We start from the raw sequence: 22,575 nt of genomic DNA, 5'->3' as shown, positions 1-22,575 counted from the left end.
CTGTATAGTCTTGTGACTCCTGATCCAGACTGTACAATCCAAAACCTTCCACAAAATCATCCGGAGTCAGCTCTTAGTTAAAGGCAACTTATCAGACTAAAGGAATCAGGGGGAAGAATTGCAGGGAATGATGTATGGATATGTAAGGAAGTGAATAACAAGTTCCAATGTGATTTTACAGTGAAAGACACAGTGAGATGGAATTAAGCAGAGGTTTCAGAAAACACTGATTTATCTGCAGAAGACATTAATGGAATATTAAAAGGTCATGACCCATACAAGGCTCATGGTGAAATTTCATCCTGTTTGCTGAAGATGTGTATATATACACACAATAAATTTCTTGACATACTGGTTAAAATGTCACTGGAGAGAGGCAATGTGCCAAAGAAATGATAAGGGAAATTTTTTCATGCTTGATTGCCATTTCCTATGTTACCGCGGTAGTGTTAGGAACAGATGAACAAAGATTGCACCTGTTCACATCCATTCTCTAGCTGTCATGAGTAATGCACCAAAACCACAGCTCCCTATCCACAACCAGGACTCACAGACCTTTCCATGGTTTACCTTGGCCACTTCACATGCCCTGTTCAGTCTAATGCTGTACCTAAGTTTAAGAAAGGAGACCAGAGACAGCCACTTATTTAAAGACCAGTTTCACCAATGAGTGTGGTCTGTAAGGTTCTAAAGAGATAAATAGAAAGCATAAGGATGACTTTCTAAAGAGGCGAAATTACCTAAGAAATAGCACAGTCTCAGGGAAAGGAAATCATATGTTACAAGCCTATTGGATTTTTAAAAGAGTCTTGTCTTAAATAAAAAGAGAGGCTTGGTGTATTGTTTGTATCTGGACTGCCATAATGCATGACAATTAATTGCTAGAGATATTGATTAGGAGGCTGGATCACCATGCAGGAATCAGAAAAAAACTCCTTTGATGGACACTTGATTCTCTCAATGGAAGGAAACAAAGGATACACATCACAGGAGCCTTCTCCAAATGGGTCACGGTGACCAGCAGAGTGCTACAGGGTTTTGTTCTGGGACCATTACTCTTCTTGATCTGAGTAAATGTCTTTCCAAGAGATATGGACTCCAATCTAAATATATGTGTAGATAATACAAAGGTAATGAGGAAAGTTAAAAGTAAGGAGGACTGCATCAATTTGCAAGGGACACTAAAGAGATTCCAACGTTGATTTAAGACATGACCAATGAAATTCAACTTGAACAAATGCAGTGATGAAAATGGGACAAAGTGAGAAAAGGCTATGATATGATAATTATATAACACGATATAAGTTTCAGGATTCTGTGTGTGAGAAGGACTTGGGAGTCAACATCATCCCTAACCTGTCACCAGAGACCCACACAAAGAGGACAGTCTACTTGCAAATATTAGAATAGCTTTCACACATATGGATAAAGAAATATCCAGCAAGCTGTTCATTTCCAACATGAGGCTAAAACTAGAAAATACTACTAAAGTTTGGCCACTATGACTAAGGAAGCACAAAGAACTAAAAGAGATTTTCCAGAGGAGGGCAACAAAGATGGCAGCAGAATTAAGAGAGTTGAGTTACAGGGAAAGATTAACAGCCTTAAATTTGCCCACCATGGAAGAGAGAAGAGCAATGGGTGACCTGATCTTGACCTGTAAGTTCTTAAAATAGACTGATGAACAGACATAGAACAGTTCTTCAAAAGATTTAGGGACAGGATAACCAAAGGACATAGCTTAAAAATTAAGAAAGAAACTTGTTAAAAAAGATGTAAAGAAGGACTTTTATATTATAAGAGTGATAGATGAATGGAATAATATGACTGGGGACATGGTTAATAGACACCATACATAAATTCAAGAAGCTGTATGACAGTGGAGAATGATCAAGAGATGGGGCCCAACAAGTGTAAAACTCCCTCCCTGTACAGTACATATACCTAGCTAGGACAACAACATAACTACAAACACATGACTCACCTATAAACAATAACAACCAAGCTCTGTTAACAATTTACCTATCACTCAACCATCACTCACATTGAAGGCAGCTCTGAAGACATAGAAGACAAGGTCAGCCACACCATAGGCTGTGCTCAGCTTCTGTAAAAGGGGAAAGTAATCACTGTGATACATAACTTCCCAAAAAGTCTTAGTATCCCATGCCAGAATTTCACACTTAAGATCATTGAAAGTGGATGAATAACCATTTCTAAAGACTTATGAAGCCTACCAGAAGGAGATTTAGCATGGGACACACTAACATAAAATAAACAACGTGCTCACTTCACCAATATAAAGCCAAAATACCAGAAAGTTTTACCCATAAAGTATATAATGCACCACACAAAGTGATATGATCCAAGTACATTATCATACCCAAAAAATTTTATACCTGTAATGCACCAAAGTAATAATACATTGACATTATCGTACCTGCAAATCATATACCAGAACTGTACCAAAGCATTGATACATACACATTACCATACCAACAAGGCATATTTTTACTGAACCACAGTAATGATACATCATAATTATATCTACAAATTATATAACTTCTCAGGACCAATATCATAATGCACTGACATCATATCTACAAATCATATACTTGTACTGTACCACAGTAATGGTGCACTAAAATTACCATACCTACAAATTATATATCTATACTGCACCAAAGTAATGCTATAGTGACATTATTATACCTATATATCATACATCTGTACTGTTCCAAAGTAATGATACACTGAAATTACCATACTTATGAATTATGTAACATACTAGAATAAGATACAATTACATTCTCGTACCTGCAACATATATAATGTTCCAAAGTAATAAGATACAGGGATGTTCTTATATGTACAAATTACATACTGCACCTACTGCACCAAAGCAATAAAATATGGACATTTTCATACCCACAAATTATCTAATGTGAAAAGAAACACAAACATAAGTATGCTACAAATCATGTTCTGTACCAAAGTAGAATGATACACTGAAATCATCATACAAGCAAAACAAATATGATAATCTGTATAATTATCATCATCCCTACTGCTAGACAGTTTCTTATTGCTGTGCATGTAATGTACATTAACTCCTGCCCAGGTGCATATGCACCAATAATCACCCATCTCTCTCCATCAACTTTCAGTTTTACCCATATCAATCTAGAATTTACTTTCTTTCACTCTATCACATACTCCCACAACTCCTGTTTCAGGAGTAATGCTACTCCTTCCCTTGCTCTTGTCCTCTCACTAACCCCTGACTTTACTCACAAGACATTCCCAAACCACTCTTCCCCTTTACCCTTGAGCATTGTTTCACTCAGAGCCAAAACATCCAGGTTCCTTTCCTCAAACATACTACCTATCTCTCCTTTTTTCTCATCTTGGTTACATCTACACACATTTAGACACCCCAATCTGAGCCTTCCAGGAGGATGAGCACTCCCTGCGTGACTCCTTCTTCTCTGTCCCCTTTTAGAAAATCAAAATACAAGGAGGGGAGGGTTTCTGGCCCCCCGCTCCCGTCCCCTTTAGTCACCTTCTACGACCAGTGAGGAATGCGTGGGAAGTATTCTTTCTCCCCTATCCCCAAGGATATATATATATATATATATATATATATATATATATATATATATATATATATATATATATATATATAATTTAAAGAGGGAAGTCAGCACCACAAGTAAAGCATCCTCCTCGAAGGCTCAGAGTGGGGTGCCTAAATGTGTGTGGATGTAACCAATATGTGAAGACCCTTACTGGAAAAACAATCACTCTTGAAGTAGAACCTTCAGACACAATTGAAAATGTGAAGGAAAATAGTGAAATTGGAGAAAAATGTAGCTTAGACATTGAAGCTTATTGATACAGTGGTTAAATTGATGAGAACTGCTATTGACGTTTGTGTAAATAAATTATACATTTCCTTTTTTCCATAGCCAGAGGTTGAACCATTATGTGACATTCTTTTTTTTTCATTCATTTCAAGCTAGAAGTTTCAGTTTTCTAAATTGTTTCTTACATTTCTCATATGTATATATATGTATGTGTGTGTGTGTGTATATGTGCGTATGTATGTGTATGTGTGTGTGTGTGTATATGTATATATACGTGTATATTATCCCTGGGGATGGGGTGAAAGAATACTTCCCACGTATTCCTCGCGTGTCGTAAGCGACTAGAGGGGACGGGAGCGGGGGGCCAGAAATCCTCCCCTCCTTGTATTAACTTTCTAAAATGGGAAACAGAAGAAGGAGTCACGCGGGGAGTGCTCATCCTCCTCGAAGGCTCAGAGTGGGGTGCCTAAATGTGTGTGGATGTAACCAAGATGTGAAAAAAAGGAGAGATAGGTAGTATGTTTGAGGAAAGGAACCTGGATGTTTTGGCTCTGAGTGAAACGAAGCTCAAGGGTAAAGGGCAAGAGTGGTTTGGGAATGTCTGGGGAGTAAAGTCAGGGGTTAGTGAGAGGACAAGAGCAAGGGAAGGAGTAGCAATACTCCTGAAACAGGAGTTGTGGGAGTATGTGATAGAATGTAAGAAAGTAAATTCTCGATTAATATGGGTAAAACTGGAAGTTGATGGAGAGAGGTGGGTGATTATTGGTGCATATGCACCTGGGCATGAGAAGAAAGATCAAGAGAGGCAAGTGTTTTGGGAGCAGCTGAATGAGTGTGTTAGTGGTTTTGATGCACGAGACCGGGTCATAGTGATGGGTGATTTGAATGCAAAGGTGAGTAATGTGGCAGTTGAGGGAATAATTGGTATACATGGGGTGTTCAGTGTTGTAAATGGAAATGGTGAAGAGCTTGTAGATTTATGTGCTGAAAAAGGACTGATGATTGGGAATACCTGGTTTAAAAAGCGAGATATACATAAGTATACTTATGTAAGTAGGAGAGATGGCCAGAGAGCGTTATTGGATTACGTGTTAATTGACAGGCATGCGAAAGAGAGACTTTTGGATGTTAATGTGCTGAGAGGTGCAACTGGAGGGATGTCTGATCATTATCTTGTGGAGGCTAAGGTGAAGATTTGTATGGGTTTTCAGAAAAGAAGAGTGAATGTTGGGGTGAAGAGGGTGGTGAGAGTAAGTAAGCTTGAGAAGGAGACCTGTGTGAGGAAGTACCAGGAGAGACTGAGTACAGAATGGAAAAAGGTGAGAACAATGGAAGTAAGGGGAGTGGGGGAGGAATGGGATGTATTTAGGGAATCAGTGATGGATTGCGCAAAAGATGCTTGTGGCATGAGAAGAGTGGGAGGTGGGTTGATTAGAAAGGGTAGTGAGTGGTGGGATGAAGAAGTAAGAGTATTAGTGAAAGAGAAGAGAGAGGCATTTGGACGATTTTTGCAGGGAAAAAATGCAATTGAGTGGGAGATGTATAAAAGAAAGAGACAGGAGGTCAAGAGAAAGGTGAAAGAGGTGAAAAAAAGGGCAAATGAGAGTTGGGGTGAGAGAGTATCATTAAATTTTAGGGAGAATAAAAAGATGTTCTGGAAGGAGGTAAATAAAGTGCGTAAGACAAGGGAGCAAATGGGAACTTCAGTGAAGGGCGCAAATGGGGAGGTGATAACAAGTAGTGGTGATGTGAGAAGGAGATGGAGTGAGTATTTTGAAGGTTTGTTGAATGTGTTTGATGATAGAGTGGCAGATATAGGGTGTTTTGGTCGAGGTGGTGTGCAAAGTGAGAGGGTTAGGGAAAATGATTTGGTAAACAGAGAAGAGGTAGTGAAAGCTTTGCGGAAGATGAAAGCCGGCAAGGCAGCAGGTTTGGATGGTATTGCAATGGAATTTATTAAAAAAGGGGGTGACTGTATTGTTGACTGGTTGGTAAGGTTATTTAATGTATGTATGACTCATGGTGAGGTGCCTGAGGATTGGCGGAATGCGTGCATAGTGCCATTGTACAAAGGCAAAGGAGATAAGAGTGAGTGCTCAAATTACAGAGGTATAAGTTTGTTGAGTATTCCTGGTAAATTATATGGGAGGGTATTGATTGAGAGGGTGAAGGCATGTACAGAGCATCAGATTGGGGAAGAGCAGTGTGGTTTCAGAAGTGGTAGAGGATGTGTGGATCAGGTGTTTGCTTTGAAGAATGTATGTGAGAAATACTTAGAAAAGCAAATGGATTTGTATGTAGCATTTATGGATCTGGAGAAGGCATATGATAGAGTTGATAGAGATGCTCTGTGGAAGGTATTAAGAATATATGGTGTGGGAGGAAAGTTGTTAGAAGCAGTGAAAAGTTTTTATCGAGGATGTAAGGCATGTGTGCGTGTAGGAAGAGAGGAAAGTAATTGGTTCTCAGTGAATGTAGGTTTGCGGCAGGGGTGTGTGATGTCTCCATGGTTGTTTAATTTGTTTATGGATGGGGTTGTTAGGGAGGTAAATGCAAGAGTTTTGGAAAGAGGGGCAAGTATGAAGTCTGTTGGGGATGAGAGAGCTTGGGAAGTGAGTCAGTTGTTGTTCGCTGATGATACAGCGCTGGTGGCTGATTCATGTGAGAAACTGCAGAAGCTGGTGGCTGAGTTTGGAAAAGTGTGTGGAAGAAGAAAATTAAGAGTAAATGTGAATAAGAGCAAGGTTGTTAGGTACAGTAGGGTTGAGGGTCAAGTCAATTGGGAGGTGAGTTTGAATGGAGAAAAACTGGAGGAAGTGAAGTGTTTTAGATATCTGGGAGTGGATCTGGCAGCAGATGGAACCATGGAAGCGGAAGTGGATCATAGGGTGGGGGACGGGGCGAAAATCCTGGGGGCCTTGAAGAATGTGTGGAAGTCGAGAACATTATCTCGGAAAGCAAAAATGGGTATGTTTGAAGGAATAGTGGTTCCAACAATGTTGTATGGTTGCGAGGCGTGGGCTATGGATAGAGTTGTGCGCAGGAGGATGGATGTGCTGGAAATGAGATGTTTGAGGACAATGTGTGGTATGAGGTGGTTTGATCGAGTGAGTAACGTAAGGGTAAGAGAGATGTGTGGAAATAAAAAGAGCATGGTTGAGAGAGCAGAAGAGGGTGTTTTGAAGTGGTTTGGGCACATGGAGAGGATGAGTGAGGAAAGATTGACCAAGAGGATATATGTGTCGGAGGTGGAGGGAACAAGGAGAAGAGGGAGACCAAATTGGAGGTGGAAAGATGGAGTGAAAAAGATTTTGTGTGATCGGGGCCTGAACATGCAGGAGGGTGAAAGGAGGGCAAGGAATAGAGTGAATTGGAGCGATGTGGTACACCGGGGTTGACGTGCTGTCAGCGGATTGAAGCAAGGCATGTGAATCGTCTGGGGTAAACCATGGAAAGCTGTGTAGGTATGTATATTTGCGTGTGTGGACGTATGTATATACATGTGTATGGGGGGGGGTTGGGCCATTTCTTTCGTCTGTTTCCTTGCGCTACCTCGCAAACGCGGGAGACAGCGACAAAGTATAATAAAATAAAAAAAAAATATATATATATATATATATATATATATATATATATATATATATATATATATATATATATATATATATATATATTCTTTCTTTCTTTTAAACTATTTGCCATTTCCCGCATCAGCGAGGTAGCGTTAAGAACAGACGACTGGACCTTTGAGGGAATATCCTCAACTGGCGCCCTTCTCTGTTCCTTCTTTTGGAAAATTAAAAAAAAAAAACGAGAGGGGAGGATTTCCAGCCCCCTGCTCCCTTCCCTTTTAGTCGCCTCCTACGACACGCAGGGAATACGTGGGAAGTATTCTTTCTCCCCTATCCCCAGGGATAATATATATTTTTCTTTTTTTTTTTTTTTTGCTTTGTCGCTGTCTCCCGCGTTTGCGAGGTAGCGCAAGGAAACAGACGAAAGAAATGGCCCAACCCACCCCCATACACATGTATATACATACGTCCACACACGCAAATATACATACCTATACATATCAATGTACATATGTATATATATATACACACACAGACATATACATATATACACATGTACATAATTCATACTGTCTGCCTTTATTTGTTCCCATCGCCACCTCGCCACACATGGAATAACAACCCCCACCCCCCTCATGTGTGCGAGGTAGTGCTAGGAAAAGACAACAAAGGCCCCATTCGTTCACACTCAAGTCTCTAGCTGTCATGTAATAATGCACCGAAACCACAGCTCCCTTTCCACATCCAGGCCCCACACAACTTTCCATGGTTTACCCCAGATGCTTCACATGCCCTGATTCAATCCATTGACAGCACGTCGACCCCGGTACACCGCATCGTTCCAATTCACTCAATTCCTTGCACACCTTTCACCCTCCTGCATGTTCAGGCCCCGATCACTCAAAATCTTTTTCACTCCATCTTTCCACCTCCAATTTGGTCTCCCACTTCTCCTCGTTCCCTCCACCTCTGACACATATATCCTATTGGTCAATCTTTCCTCACTCATTCTCTCCATGTGGTTACACCATTTCAAAACACCCTCTTCTGCTCTCTCAACCACACTCTTTTTATTTCCACACCATTTCAAAACACCCTCTTCTGCTCTCTCAACCACACTCTTTTTATTTCCACACATCTCTCTTACCCTTACATTACTTACTCGATCAAACCACCTCACACCACATATTGTCCTCAAACATCTCATTTCCAGCACATCCACCGTCCTCCGCACAACTCTATCCATAGCCCGCACCTCGCAACCATACAACATTGTTGGAACCACCATTCCTTCAAACATACACATTTTTGCTTTCCGAGATAATGTTTTCGACTTCCACACATTCTTCAAGGCTCCCAGAATTTTCGCCCCCTCCCCCACCCTATGATTCACTTCCGCTTCCATGGTTCCATCCGCTGCCAGATCCACTCCCAGATATCTAAAACACTTTACTTAATCCAGTTTTTCTCCATTCAAACTTACCTCCCAATTGACTTGACCCTCAACCCTACTGTACCTAATAACCTTGCTCTTATTCACATTTACTCTTAACTTTCTTCTTTCACACACTTTACCAAACTCAGTCATCAGCTTCTGCAGTTTCTCACATGAATCAGCCACCAGCGCTGTATCATCAGCGAACAACAACTGACTCATTTCCCAAGCTCTCTCATCCACAACAGACTGCATACTTGCCCCTCTTTCCAAAACCCTTGCATTCACCTCCCTAACAACCCCATCCATAAACAAATTAAACAACCATGGAGACATCACACACCCCTGCCGCAAACCTACATTCACTGAGAACCAATCACTTTCCTCTCTTCCTACACGTACACATGCCTTACATCCTCGATAAAAACTTTTCACTGCTTCTAACAACTTGCCTCCCACACCATATATTCTTAAAACCTTCCACAGAGCATCTCTATCAACTCTGTCATATGCCTTCTCCAGATCCATAAATGCCACATACAAATCCATCTGTTTTTCTAAGTATTTCTCACATACATTCTTCAAAGCAAACACCTGATCCACACATCCTATACCACTTCTGAAACCAAACTGCTCTTCCCCAATCTGATGCTCTGTACATGCCTTCACACTCTCAATCAATACCCTCCCATATAATTTACCAGGAATACTCAACAAACTTATACCTCTGTAATTTGAGCATTCACTCTTAACCCCTTTGCCTTTGTACAATGGCACTATGCAAGCATTCCGCCAATCCTCAGGCACCTCACCATGAATCATACATACATTAAATAACCTTACCAAGCAGTCAACAATACAGTCACCCCCTTTTTTAATAAATTCCACTGCAATACCATCCAAACCTGCTGCCTTGCTGGCTTTCATCTTCCGTAAAGCTTTTACTACCTCTTCTCTATTTACCAAATCATTTTCCCTAACCCTCTCACTTTGCATGCCACCTCGACCAAAACACACTATATCTGCCACTCTATCATCAAACACATTCAACAAACCTTCAAAATACTCACTCCATCTCCTTCTCACATCACCACTACTTGTTATCACCTCCCCATTAGTGCCCTTCACTGAAGTTCCCATTTGCTCCCTTGTCTTACGCACTTTATTTACCTCCTTCCAAAACATCTTTCTGTTCTCCCTGAAATTTAATGGTACTCTCTCACCCCAACTCTCATTTGCCCTCTTTTTCACCTCTTGCACCTTTCTCTTGACCTGCCTCTTTCTTTTTTACCTCTCCCACTCATTTGCATTTTTCCCTGCAAAAATCATCCAAATACCTCTCTCTTCTCTTTCACTAATAATCTTACTTCTTCATCCCACCACTCACTACCTTTTCTAATCAACCCACCTCCCACGCTTCTCATGCCACAAGCATCTTTTGCGCACTCCATCACTGATTCCCTAAATACATCCCATTCCTCCCCCACTCCCCTTACTTCCATTGCTCTCACCTTTTTCCATTCTGTACTCAGTCTCACCTGGTACTTCCTCACACAAGTCTCCTTACCAAGCTCACTTACTCTCACCACTCTCTTCACCCCAACATTCTCTCTTCTTTTCTGAAAACCCCTACAAATCTTCACCTTCGCTTCCAAAAGATAATGATCAGACATCCCTCCAGTTGCACCTCTCAGCACATTAACATCCAAAAGTCTCTCTTTTGTGCGTCTATCAATTAACACGTAATCCAATAATGCTCTCTGGCCATCTCTCCTACTTACATACGTATACTTATGTATATCTCAGTTTTTAAACCAGGTATTCCCAATCACCAGTCCTTTTTCAGCACTTAAATCTACAAGCTCTTCACCATTTCCATTTACAACACTAAACACTCCATGTATACCAATTATTCCCTCAACTGCCACATTACTCACCTTTGCATTCAAATCACCCATCACTATAACCCGGTCTTGTGTATCAAAACCACTAACACCCTCATTCAGTTGCTCCCAAAACACTTGCCTCTCATGATCTTTCTTCTCATGCCCAGGTGCATATGCACCAATAATCACCCATCTCTCTCCATCAACTCTCAGTTTTACCCATATCAATCTACTAGAGTTTACTTTCTTACACTCTATCACATACTCCCACAACTCCTGATTCAGGAGTAGTGCTACTCCTTCCCTTGCTCTTGTCCTCTCACTAACCCCTGACTTTACTCCCAAGACATTCCCAAACCACTCTTCCCCTTTACCCTTGAGCTTTGTTTCACTCAGAGCCAAAACATCCAGGTTCCTTTCCTCAAACATACTACCTATCTCTCCTTTTTTCTTATCTTGGTTACATCCACACACATTAAGACACCCCAATCTGAGCATTCCAGGAGGATGAGCATTCCTCGCATAACTCCTTCTTCTGTTTCCCCTTTTAGAAAGTTAAAATACAAGGAGGGGAGGGTTTCTGGCCCCCCGCTCCCGTCCCCTTAAGTCACCTTCAACGACACGTGAGAAATGCATGGGAAGTGTTCTTTCTCCCCTATCCCCAGGGAAAGAGGGGCAAGTATGAAGTCTGTTGGGGATGAGAGAGCTTGGGAAGTGAGTCAGTTGTTGTTCGCTGATGATACAGCGCTGGTGGCTGATTCATGTGAGAAACTGCAGAAGCTGGTGACTGAGTTTGGAAAAGTATGTGGAAGAAGAAAGTTAAGAGTAAATGTGAATAAGAGCAAGGTTATTAGGTACAGTAGGGTTGAGGGTCAAGTCAATTGGGAGGTGAGTTTGAATGGAGAAAAACTGGAGGAAGTGAAGTGTTTTAGATATCTGGGAGTGGATCTGGCAGCGGATGGAACCATGGAAGCGAAAGTGGATCATAGGGTGGGGGAGGGGGCGAAAATCCTGGGGGCCTTGAAGAATGTGTGGAAGTCGAGAACATTATCTCGGAAAGCAAAAATGGGTATGTTTGAAGGAATAGTGGTTCCAACAATGTTGTATGGTTGCGAGGCGTGGGCTATGGATAGAGTTGTGCGCAGGAGGATGGATGTGCTGGAAATGAGATGTTTGAGGACAATGTGTGGTGTGAGGTGGTTTGATCGAGTGAGTAACGTAAGGGTAAGAGAGATGTGTGGAAATTAAAAGAGCGTGGTTGAGAGAGCAGAAGAGGGTGTTTTGAAGTGGTTTGGGCACATGGAGAGGATGAGTGAGGAAAGATTGACCAAGAGGATATATGTGTCGGAGGTGGAGGGAACAAGGAGAAGAGGGAGACCAAATTGGAGGTGGAAAGATGGAGTGAAAAAGATTTTGTGTGATCGGGGCCTGAACATGCAGGAGGGTGAAAGGAGGGCAAGGAATAGAGTGAATTGGAGCGATGTGGTATACCTGGGGTTGACGTGCTGTCAGTGGATTGAAGCAAGGCATGTGAAGCGTCTGGGGTAAACCATGGAAAGCTGTGTAGGTATGTATATTTGCGTGTGTGGACATATGTATATACATGTGTATGGGGGGGGGGGGTTGGGCCATTTCTTTCGTCTGTTTCCTTGCGCTACCTCGCAAACGCGGGAGACAGCGACAAAGTATAATAATAATAATAATAATAATAATAATAATATATATATATATATATATATATATATATATATATATATATATATATATATATATATTTTTTTTTTTTTTTTTTGCTTTGTCGCTGTCTCCCGCATTTGCGAGGTAGCGCAAGGAAACAGACGAAAGAAATGGCCCAACCCACCCCCATACACATGTATATACATACGTCCACACACGCAAATATACATACCTACACAGCTTTCCATGGTTTACCCCAGACGCTTCACATGCCCTGATTCAATCCACTGACAGCACGTCAACCCCGGTATACCACATTGCTCCAATTCACTCTATTCCTTGCCCTCCTTTCACCCTCCTGCATGTTCAGGCCCCGATCACACAAAATCTTTTTCACTCCATCCTTCCACCTCCAATTTGGTCTCCCTCTTCTCCTCGTTCCCTCCACCTCTGACACATATATCCTCTTGGTCAATCTTTCCTCACTCATTCTCTCCATGTGCCCAAACCATTTCAAAACACCCTCTTCTGCTCTCTCAACCACGCTCTTTTTATTTCCACACATCTCTCTTACCCTTACGTTACTTACTCGATCAAACCACCTCACACCACACATTGTCCTCAAACATCTCATTTCCAGCACATCCACCCTCCTGCGCACCACTCTATCCATAGCCCACGCCTCGCAACCATACAACATTGTTGGAACCACTATTCCTTCAAACATACCCATTTTTGCTTTCCGAGATAATGTTCTCGACTTCCACACATTCTTCAAGGCTCCCAGGATTTTCGCCCCCTCCCCCATCCTATGATCCACTTCTGCTTCCATGGTTCCATCCACTGCCAGATCCACTCCCAGATATCTAAAACACTTTACTTCCTCCAGTTTTTCTCCATTCAAACTCACCTCCCAATTGACTTGACCCTCAACCCTACTGTACCTAATAACCTTGCTCTTATTCACATTTACTCTTAACTTTCTTCTTTCACACACTTTACCAAACTCAGTATATATATACATGCCCAGGTGCATATGCACCAATAATCACCCATCTCTCTCCATCAACTTTCAGTTTTACCCATATTAATCGAGAATTTACTTTCTTACATTCTATCACATACTCCCACAACTCCTGTTTCAGGAGTACTGCTACTCCTTCCCTTGCTCTTGTCCTCTCACTAACCCCTGACTTTACTCCCAAGACATTCCCAAACCACTCTTCCCCTTTACCCTTGAGCTTCGTTTCACTCAGAGCCAAAACATCCAGGTTCCTTTCCTCAAACATACTACCTATCTCTCCTTTTTTCACATCTTGGTTACATCCATACACATTTAGACACCCTAGTCTGAGCCTTCGAGGAGGATGAGCACTCCCCGCGTGACTCCTTCTTCTGTTTCCCATTTTAGAAAGTTAAAAAAAAAAAAAAAAAAAATACAAGGAGGTGAGGATATATAAATATATATATATATATATATATATATATATATATATATATATATATATATATATATATATATATATATAAAGTCAGGGGTTAGTGAGAAGACAAGAGCAAGGGAAGGAGTAGCAGTGCTCCTGAAACAGGAGTTGTGGGAGTATGTGATAGAATGTAAGAAAGTAAATTCTCGATTAATATGGGTAAAACTGAAAGTTGATGGAGAGAGATGGGTGATTATTGGTGCATATGCACCCAGGCATGAGAAGAAAGATCATGAGAGGCAAGTGTTTTGGGAGCAGCTGAATGAGTGTGTTAGTGGTTTTGATGCGCAAGACCGGGTTATAGTGATGGGTGATTTGAATGCAAAGGTGAGTAATGTGGCAGTTGAGGGAATAATTGGTATACATGGGGTGTTCAGTGTTGTAAATGGAAATGGTGAAGAGCTTGTAGATTTACGTGCTGAAAAAGGACTGGTGATTGGGAATACCTGGTTTAAAAAGCGAGATATACATAAGTATACTTATGTAAGTAGGAGAGATGGCCAGAGAGCATTATTGGATTACGTGTTAATTGACAGGCGTGTGAAAGAGAGACTTTTGGATGTTAATGTGCTGAGAGGTGCAACTGCAGGGATGTCTGATCATTATCTTGTGGAGGTGAAGGTGAAGATTTGTATGGGTTTTCAGAAAAGAAGAGTGAATGTTGGGGTGAAGAGGGTGGTGAGAGTAAGTGAGCTTGGGAAGCTGACTTGTGTGAGGAAGTACCAGGAGAGACTGACTACAGAATGGAAAAAGGTGAGAGCAATGGAAGTAAGGGGAGTGGGGGAGGAATGGGATGTATTTAGGGAATCAGTGATGGAGTGCGCAAAAGATGCTTGTGGCATGAGAAGAATGGGAGGTGGGTTGATTAGAAAGGGTAATGAGTGGTGGGATGAAGAAGTAAGATTGTTAGTGAAAGAGAAGAGAGAGGCATTTGGACGATTTTTGCAGGGAAAAAATGTAATTGAGTGGGAGATGTATAAAAGAAAGAGACAGGAGGTCAAGAGAAAGGTGCAAGAGGTGAAAAAGAGGGCAAATGAGAGTTGGGGTGAGAGAGTATCATTAAATTTTTAGGAGAATAAAAAGATGTTCTGGAAGGAGGTAAATAAAGTGCGTAAGACAAGGGAGCAAATGGGAACTTCAGTGAAGGGCGCTAATGGGGAGGTGATAACAAGTAGTGGTGATGTGAGGAGATGGAGTGAGTATTTTGAAGGTTTGTTGAATGTGTTTGATGATAGAGTGGCAGATATAGAGTGTTTTGGTCGAGATGGTGTGCAAAGTGAGAAGTTTAGGGAAAATGATTTGGTAAACAGAGAAGAGGTAATAAAAGCTTTGCAGAAGATGAAAGCCGGCAAGGCAGCAGGTTTGGATGGTATTGCAGTGGAATTTATCAAAAAAGGGGGTGACTGTATTGTTGACTGCTTGGTAAGGTTATTCAATGTATGTATGATTCATGGTGAGGTGCCTGAGGATTGGCGGAATGCATGCATAGTGCCATTGTACAAAGGCAAAGGGGATAAAAGTGAGTGCTCAAATTACAGAGGTATAAGTTTGTTAAGTATTCCTGGTAAATTATATGGGAGGGTATTGATTGAGAGGGTGAAGGCATGTACAGAGCACCAGATTGGGGACGAGCAGTTTGGTTTCAGAAGTGGTAGAGGATGTGTGGATCAGGTGTTTGCTTTGAAGAATGTATGTGAGAAATACTTAGAAAAGCAAATGGATTTGTACGTAGCATTTATGGATCTGGAGAAGGCATATGATAGAGTTGATAGAGATGATCTATGGAAGGTATTAAGAATATATGGTGTGGAAGGCAAGTTGTTAGAAGCAGTGAAAAGTTTTTATCGAGGATGTAAGGCATGTGTACGTGTAGGAGGAAAGGAAAGTGATTGGTTCTCAGTGAATGTAGGTTTGTGGCAGGGGTGTGTGATGTCTCCATGGCTGTTTAATTTGTTTATGGATGGGGTTGTTAGGGAGGTGAATGCAAGAGTTTTGGAAAGAGGGGCAAGTATGAAGTCTGTTGTGGATGAGAGAGCTTGGGAAGTGAGTCAGTTGTTGTTCACTGATGATACAGCACTGGTGGCTGATTCATGTGAGAAACTGCAGAAGCTGGTGACTGAGTTTGGTAAAGTGTGTGAAAGAAGAAAGTTAAGAGTAAATGTGAATAAGAGCAAGGTTATTAGGTACAGTAGGGTTGAGGGTTAAGTCAATTGGGAGGTAAGTTTGAATGGAGAATATATATATATATATATATATATATATATATATATATACTTACTCGGTTATTAGGTACAGTAGGGTTGAGGGTCAATTGAATTGGGAGGCGAGTTTAATGGAGAAAAACTGGAGGAAGTGAAGTGTTTTAGATATCTGGGAGTGGATCTGGCAGCAGATGGAACCATGGAAGCGGAAGTGGATCATAGGGTGGGGGAGGGGGCGAAAATTCTGGGAGCCTTGAAGAATGTGTGGAAGTCGAGAACATTATCTCGGAAAGCAAAAATGGGTATGTTTGAAGGAATAGTGGTTCCAACAATGTTGTATGGTTGCGAGGCGTGGACTATGGATAGAGTTGTGCGCAGGATGATGGATGTGCTGGAAATGAGATGTTTGAGGACAATGTGTGGTATGAGGTGGTTTGATCGAGTAAGTAACGTAAGGGTAAGAGAGATGTGTGGAAATAAAAAGAGCGTGGTTGAGAGAGCAGAAGAGGGTGTTTTGAAATGGTTTGGTCACATGGAGAGAATGAGTGAGGAAAGATTGACCAAGAGGATATATGTGTTGGAGGTGGAGGGAACGAGGAGAAGAGGGAGACCAAATTGGAGTTGGAAAGATGGAGTGAAAAAGATTTTGTGTGATCGGGGCCTGAACATGCAGGAGGGTGAAAGGAGGGCAAAGAATAGAGTGAATTGGAGCGATGTGGTATACCGGGGTTGACGTGCTGTCAGTGGATTGAATCAAGGCATGTGTATGGGGCTGGGTTGGGCCATTTCTTTCGTCTGTTTCCTTGCGCTACCTCGCAAACGCGGGAGACAGCGACAAAGCAAAAAAAAAAAAAAAAAAATATATATATATATATATATATATATATATATATATATATATATATATATATATATATATATATACATATGCATACATACACATGAACATACACAAACATACATATATACACATGTACATATTCATACTTGCTTGCCATCATCCATTCCTGGCGCTAACCAGCCACACAAAAAAACAGCATCGCTACTCTCTGCTTCAGCAAGGTAGTACCAAGAAAACAGGCAAAAAAGGCCACATTTGTTTACACTAAGTCTCTACCTGCCCTTCTCTAACTTCTATAAACAACTACTTTCTACAGTACTATAAGTAATTGGTGCTTACTTTTAGTATCACTAGCACCACTACTCTCATCACCATCTTGGATACTCGTTAAATTCCATTATAAGAGAATAATACAAAAAAAATGAATGCAACAGAAATGATCACCATGTATTCAAAAACAGAGTAAACAATAGACTGGCACCTCATTAATAAAAAGCAGCACCAAACAACAGAGCACTTACTTTCAAAAGCACATAACATTTCACTGAGCAACATGGACTTTGATAGTAGATCGAGTGAGTTACTGCTTAACTAACCCATTGGGATTCAAAAACATAACCACAGTTATTTCCTGCACATAAAATGATTGAAGTAGATGAAGGTAGAAATACTAGGTGATTACGTAGAAGGATAAGTGCTGGGAGTTTCAATAAACATCAATACCCTCACAAGTGCCACATCTGGGGAGCTGGTATTTGGTATGCCAGATTTGAAACAATCAACCAAATATGTTTCAAGTATATGATGATACTGGACTAAGAAGAAAGGCAATAACTGCAGCAACACAAAATCCCTACAAAATCCATTTGCAAAGGAAACTTACCCAGTGAACAAAAGCCATGAAGGTGACCATACCCATCTCTGGGAAGCAGAAGAGTGTCATCACAAACACCCAAACCAGCAGTGCCCTTTCTCTTTTCTGTGGAAGCACAATACTATGGTTTACTAATTTTTTCAAAGGATCATAACACTAGAACATGCATTGCTTTCCAATGCCACCCTAACCTATTTATCACCACAGTCAAAACTTTCAAAAAAAATCAGTTCATTTACATGAAGATCTGAACCGATACTATTCTAATGGTTACTGTGCTGCTGATCATTCCTCATCTAGTTACATCCTTCTCCCTCAGCTCCTCACCTTGCTGCCTCTGTCAGTAATAAAGACTGCTACTTTACAGTACAGTATTATGTCCTTATACAGAAATCTTACATAACCAGTTCAATCCCTAAATTAGCAGATTTTTCTCATATTCTATATATGCTTGCCATTTCCCAGGTGAGTGAAGTGGTATCAAAACAGATGACTGAGCGTTAGAGGAAGAAATCCTTATTTAGCTCTTTGCCCTGTTCCTTCTTTTGGAAACTAATACATGAAGGGAGCATTCCCAGCCACCCACTCTCTCCATTAGTTACCTTCTACAACACACACACAATACATGAGTTGTATTCTTTCTCACCTATCCCCACCAGGGATAAAATTAGCAAGTATTCTAGAATATACCAAAGTAGCAAATCTATCTCAGGAAGTTGAGTCCCTTGACCTTTTAGCTAACCTATAGGACTGGGGCTTGGGAATCCAGTCTCTGTGAACATTCTCCTTAAAAATTGCATGTGGTCTCAAACAAACAAGGTATGCCTGCAGCGACTTTTGACAAAAGATGCAGGTCCATATAGATAAGTAGATCGTGAGAGGAATACCTGATAGATAAAAGAGGTTGAAAGGTATAGACATTTTCAAAAAAGGTGTAGCAGTTAGTGTTCCTGACTGTGACGCATTCAAGGTCTGCCCAGGGTTGAATGCATATGTTTGAATCTTGGTTATGGCAGTCAGTCCACAGTCAACCAAGCGCTTCATCCACCCCTTGGGGTTGGTCAATAAAATGGGTATATGGCTCAGGTTAGGAAAGAGAGAGAGAGAGAGAGAGAGAGAGAGAGAGAGAGAGAGAGAGAGAGAGAGAGAGAGAGAGAGAGAGAGAGAGAGAGAGAGAGAGAGAGAGAGAGAGAGAGAGAGAGAGAGAGAGAGAGAGAGAGAGAGAGAGAGAGAGAGAGAGAGAGAGAGAGAGAGAGAGAGAGAGAGAGAGAGAGAGAGAGAGAGAGAGAGAGAGAGAGAGAGAGAGAGAGAGAGAGAGAGAGAGAGAGAGAGAGAGAGAGAGAGAGAGAGAGAGAGAGAGAGAGAGAGAGAGAGAGAGAGAGAGAGAGAGAGAGAGAGAGAGAGAGAGAGAGAGAGAGAGAGAGAGAGAGAGAGAGAGAGAGAGAGAGAGAGAGAGAGAGAGAGAGAGAGAGAGAGAGAGAGAGAGAGAGAGAGAGAGAGAGTCAACGAATGTGGCCTCTGTTGTCTTTTCCTAGTGCTACCTTTTGCACACACAGGGGGGGGGTGTTATTTCATGTGTAGCAGGGTGTCGACAGGAATGGATGAAGGCAGCATGAATGAATATGTACATGTGTATATATGTATATGTCTGTGTATATATATGTATGTATAAGTTGAAATGTATTGGTGTGTATATGTGCGAGTGTGGGCATTTATGTAAATACATGTGTAGGTGGGTAGGTTGGGCCATTCTTTTGTCTGTTTCCTTGTGCTACCTTGCTACCGTGGGAGACAGCGTCAAAGTATAATAATAATAATAATAACAATAATAATAATAATAATAATAATAATAATATTTATTCATTTATTATACTTTATCGCTGTCTCCTGTGTTAGCGAGGTAGCATAAGGAAACAGACAAAAGAATGGCCCAACCCACCCACATACACATGTATATACATAACCACCCACACACGCACACATACATATCTATACATTTCAACGTATATGTACATATACATACACAAACATATACACATATACCCATGTACATATTCACACATGCTGCCTTCATCCATTCCGGTGTCACCCCACCACACATGAAATAACAACCCCCTCCCCCCCACGTGCGCGCGAGGTAACGCTTGGAAAAGACAACAAAGGCCACATTCGTTCACACTCAGACTCTACCTGTCATGTGTAATGCACCGAAACCAAAGCTCCCTTTCCACATCAGGCCCCACAAAACTTTCCATGGTTTACCCTAAACGCTTCACATGTCCTGCTTCAATCCATTGACAGCACATCGACCCTGGTATACCACATCATTCCAATTCACTCTATTCCTTGCACGCCTTTCACCCTCCTGTATGTTCCGGCCCCAATCGCTCAAAGTCTTTTTCACTCCATCCTTCCACCTCCAATTTGGTCTCCCACCTCTCCTCGTTCCCTTCATCTACGACACATATATCCTCTTTGTCAATCTTTCCTTACTCATTCTCTCCATGTGACCAAACCATTTCAATACACCCTCTTCTGCTCTCTCAACCACACTCTTGTTATTATCACACATCTCTCTTACCTTTCATTACTTACTCGATCACACCACTTCACACCACATATTGTCTTCAAGCATCTCATTTCCAACACATCCACCCTCCTTCGCACAACCCTATCTATAGCCAATGCCTCACATCCATATAACATTGTTGGAAACACTATTCCTTCTAACATACCCATCTTTGTTCTCTGAGAGAATGTTCTCACCTTCCACACATTCTTCAATGCTCCCAGAACCCCCAACCACCCACCCTGTGATTCACTTCCGCTTCCATGGTTCCATCTGCTGCCAAATCCACTCCCAGATATCTAAAACTCTTCACTTCCTCCAGTTTTTCTCCATTCAAACTTATCTCCCAACTGACTTGTCCCTCAACCCTATTGAAAATAATAACTTTGCACTTACTCACATTTACTCTCAGCTTTCTTCTTCCACGCACTTTACCAAACTCAGTCACCAACTTCATTTTCTCACCTGAATCAGCCACCAGTGCTGTATCATCAGTGAACAACAACTGACTCACTTCCCAAGCCCTCTCATCCACAACAGACTGCATACTTGTCCCCTTCTCCAAAACTCCCTAACAACCCCATCCATGAGCAAATTAAACAACCATAGAGACATCACACACCCCTGCCAAAACCCGACATTCACTGGGAACCAATCACTTTTCCCTCTTCCTACTCATACACATGCCTTACATCCTCGATAAAAACTTTTCACTGCTTCTAGCAACTTACCTCCCACTCCATATAATCTCAATATCTTCCACAGAGCATCTCTATCAACTCTATCATATGCCTTATCCAGATCCATAAATACTACATACAAATCCATCTGTTTTTCTAAGTATTTCTCACATACATTCTTCAAAGTAAACACCTGATCCACACATCCTCCACCACTTCTGAAACCACACTGCTCTTCCCCAATCTGATGCTCTGTACACGCCTTCACCCTCTCAATCAATACCCTCCCATACTATTTCCGAGGAATACTCAACAAACATATTCCTCTGTGATATGAGCACTCACCTTTATCCCCTTTGCCCTTGTACAACGGCACTATGCAAGCATTCTGCCAATCCTGTGGCACTACACCATGAACCATACATACATTGAATATCCTCACCGATCAGTCAACAACACAGTTACCCCCTTTTTTAATAAATTCCATAGCAATACCATCCAAACCCACCGCCTTGCCAACTTTCATCTTCCGCAAAGCTTTCACAACCTCTTCTCTTTTTACCAAATCATTCTCCCTAACCCTCTCACTTCACACACCACCTCAACCAAAACACCCTACATCTGCCACTCTATCATCAAACACATTCAACAAACCTACAAAATACTCACTCCATCTCTCTCTCACTTCACCACTACTTGTTATCACCTCCCAATTTGCCCGCTTTACCAATGTTCCTGCTTGTTCTCTTGTCTTATGCACTTTATTTACCTCCTTCCAAAACATCTTTTTTATTTTCCCAAAAATTTAATGATACTCTCTCACCCCAATTTTCATCTGCCCTCTTTTTCACCCCTAGCACCTTCTCTTGACCTCTTGCCTCTTTCTTTTATACATCTCCCAGTCAATTGCACTATTTCCCTGAAAAAATCATCCAAAAGCCTCTCTCTTCTCTTTCACTAACAATCTTATTTCTTCATTTTACCACTCACTACCCTTTCTAATCAGCTCACCTCCCGCCTTTCTCATGCCACAGGCATCTTTTGCACAAGCCATCACTGCTTCCCTAAATACATCCCATTCCTCCCCCACTCATTTGCTCTCACCTTTTTCCATTCTGAACTCAATATCTCCTGGTACTTCCTCACACAAGTCTCCTTTCCAATGCTCACTTACTCTCACCACTCTATTCACCCCAACATTCTCTCTTCTTTTCTGAAAACCTCTACATATATTCAACTTCACTTCCTCAAGATAATGATCAGACAATACCACAGCTACCTTTTGGCATCCAGGCCACACAAAACTTTCCATGGTTTACCCCAGACACTTCACATGCCATGGTTCTATCCAGTGACAGCACATCGACCCCAGTATAACATCATTCCAATTCATTCTATTCCTTGCACGCCTTTCACCCTCCTGCATGTTCAGGCCCCAATCACTCAAAATCTTTTTCACTCCATCTGTCCACCTCCAATTTGGTCTCCCA

General features: G+C 41.5%; 1 protein-coding gene across 4 annotated transcripts in view; it reads right to left on the bottom strand.

The window, feature by feature from the left end:
* The window catches only part of LOC139756238 (uncharacterized), a 114,313-nt gene that overhangs the window by 57,433 nt on the left and 34,305 nt on the right, over nt 1–22,575 (bottom strand). For 3 of the 4 annotated variants that reach the window (XM_071675414.1, XM_071675412.1, XM_071675411.1), the window contains exons 3-4: nt 17,846–17,941; nt 2,045–2,107 (exon numbers count right to left, since the gene is read on the bottom strand). In XM_071675414.1, coding sequence (XP_071531515.1) covers nt 2,045–2,107; nt 17,846–17,941 — 159 coding nt within the window. The remainder of the gene's footprint in view (nt 1–2,044; nt 2,108–17,845; nt 17,942–22,575) is intronic. The other variant, XM_071675413.1, reaches the window with a different exon arrangement.

Source organism: Panulirus ornatus, chromosome 21, assembly GCF_036320965.1.
Source record: "Panulirus ornatus isolate Po-2019 chromosome 21, ASM3632096v1, whole genome shotgun sequence".
Taxonomy (NCBI): Eukaryota; Metazoa; Arthropoda; class Malacostraca; order Decapoda; family Palinuridae; genus Panulirus; species Panulirus ornatus.
Note: the sequence above shows the minus strand (reverse complement) of the source record. Positions and strands in the feature narration are given on the sequence as shown.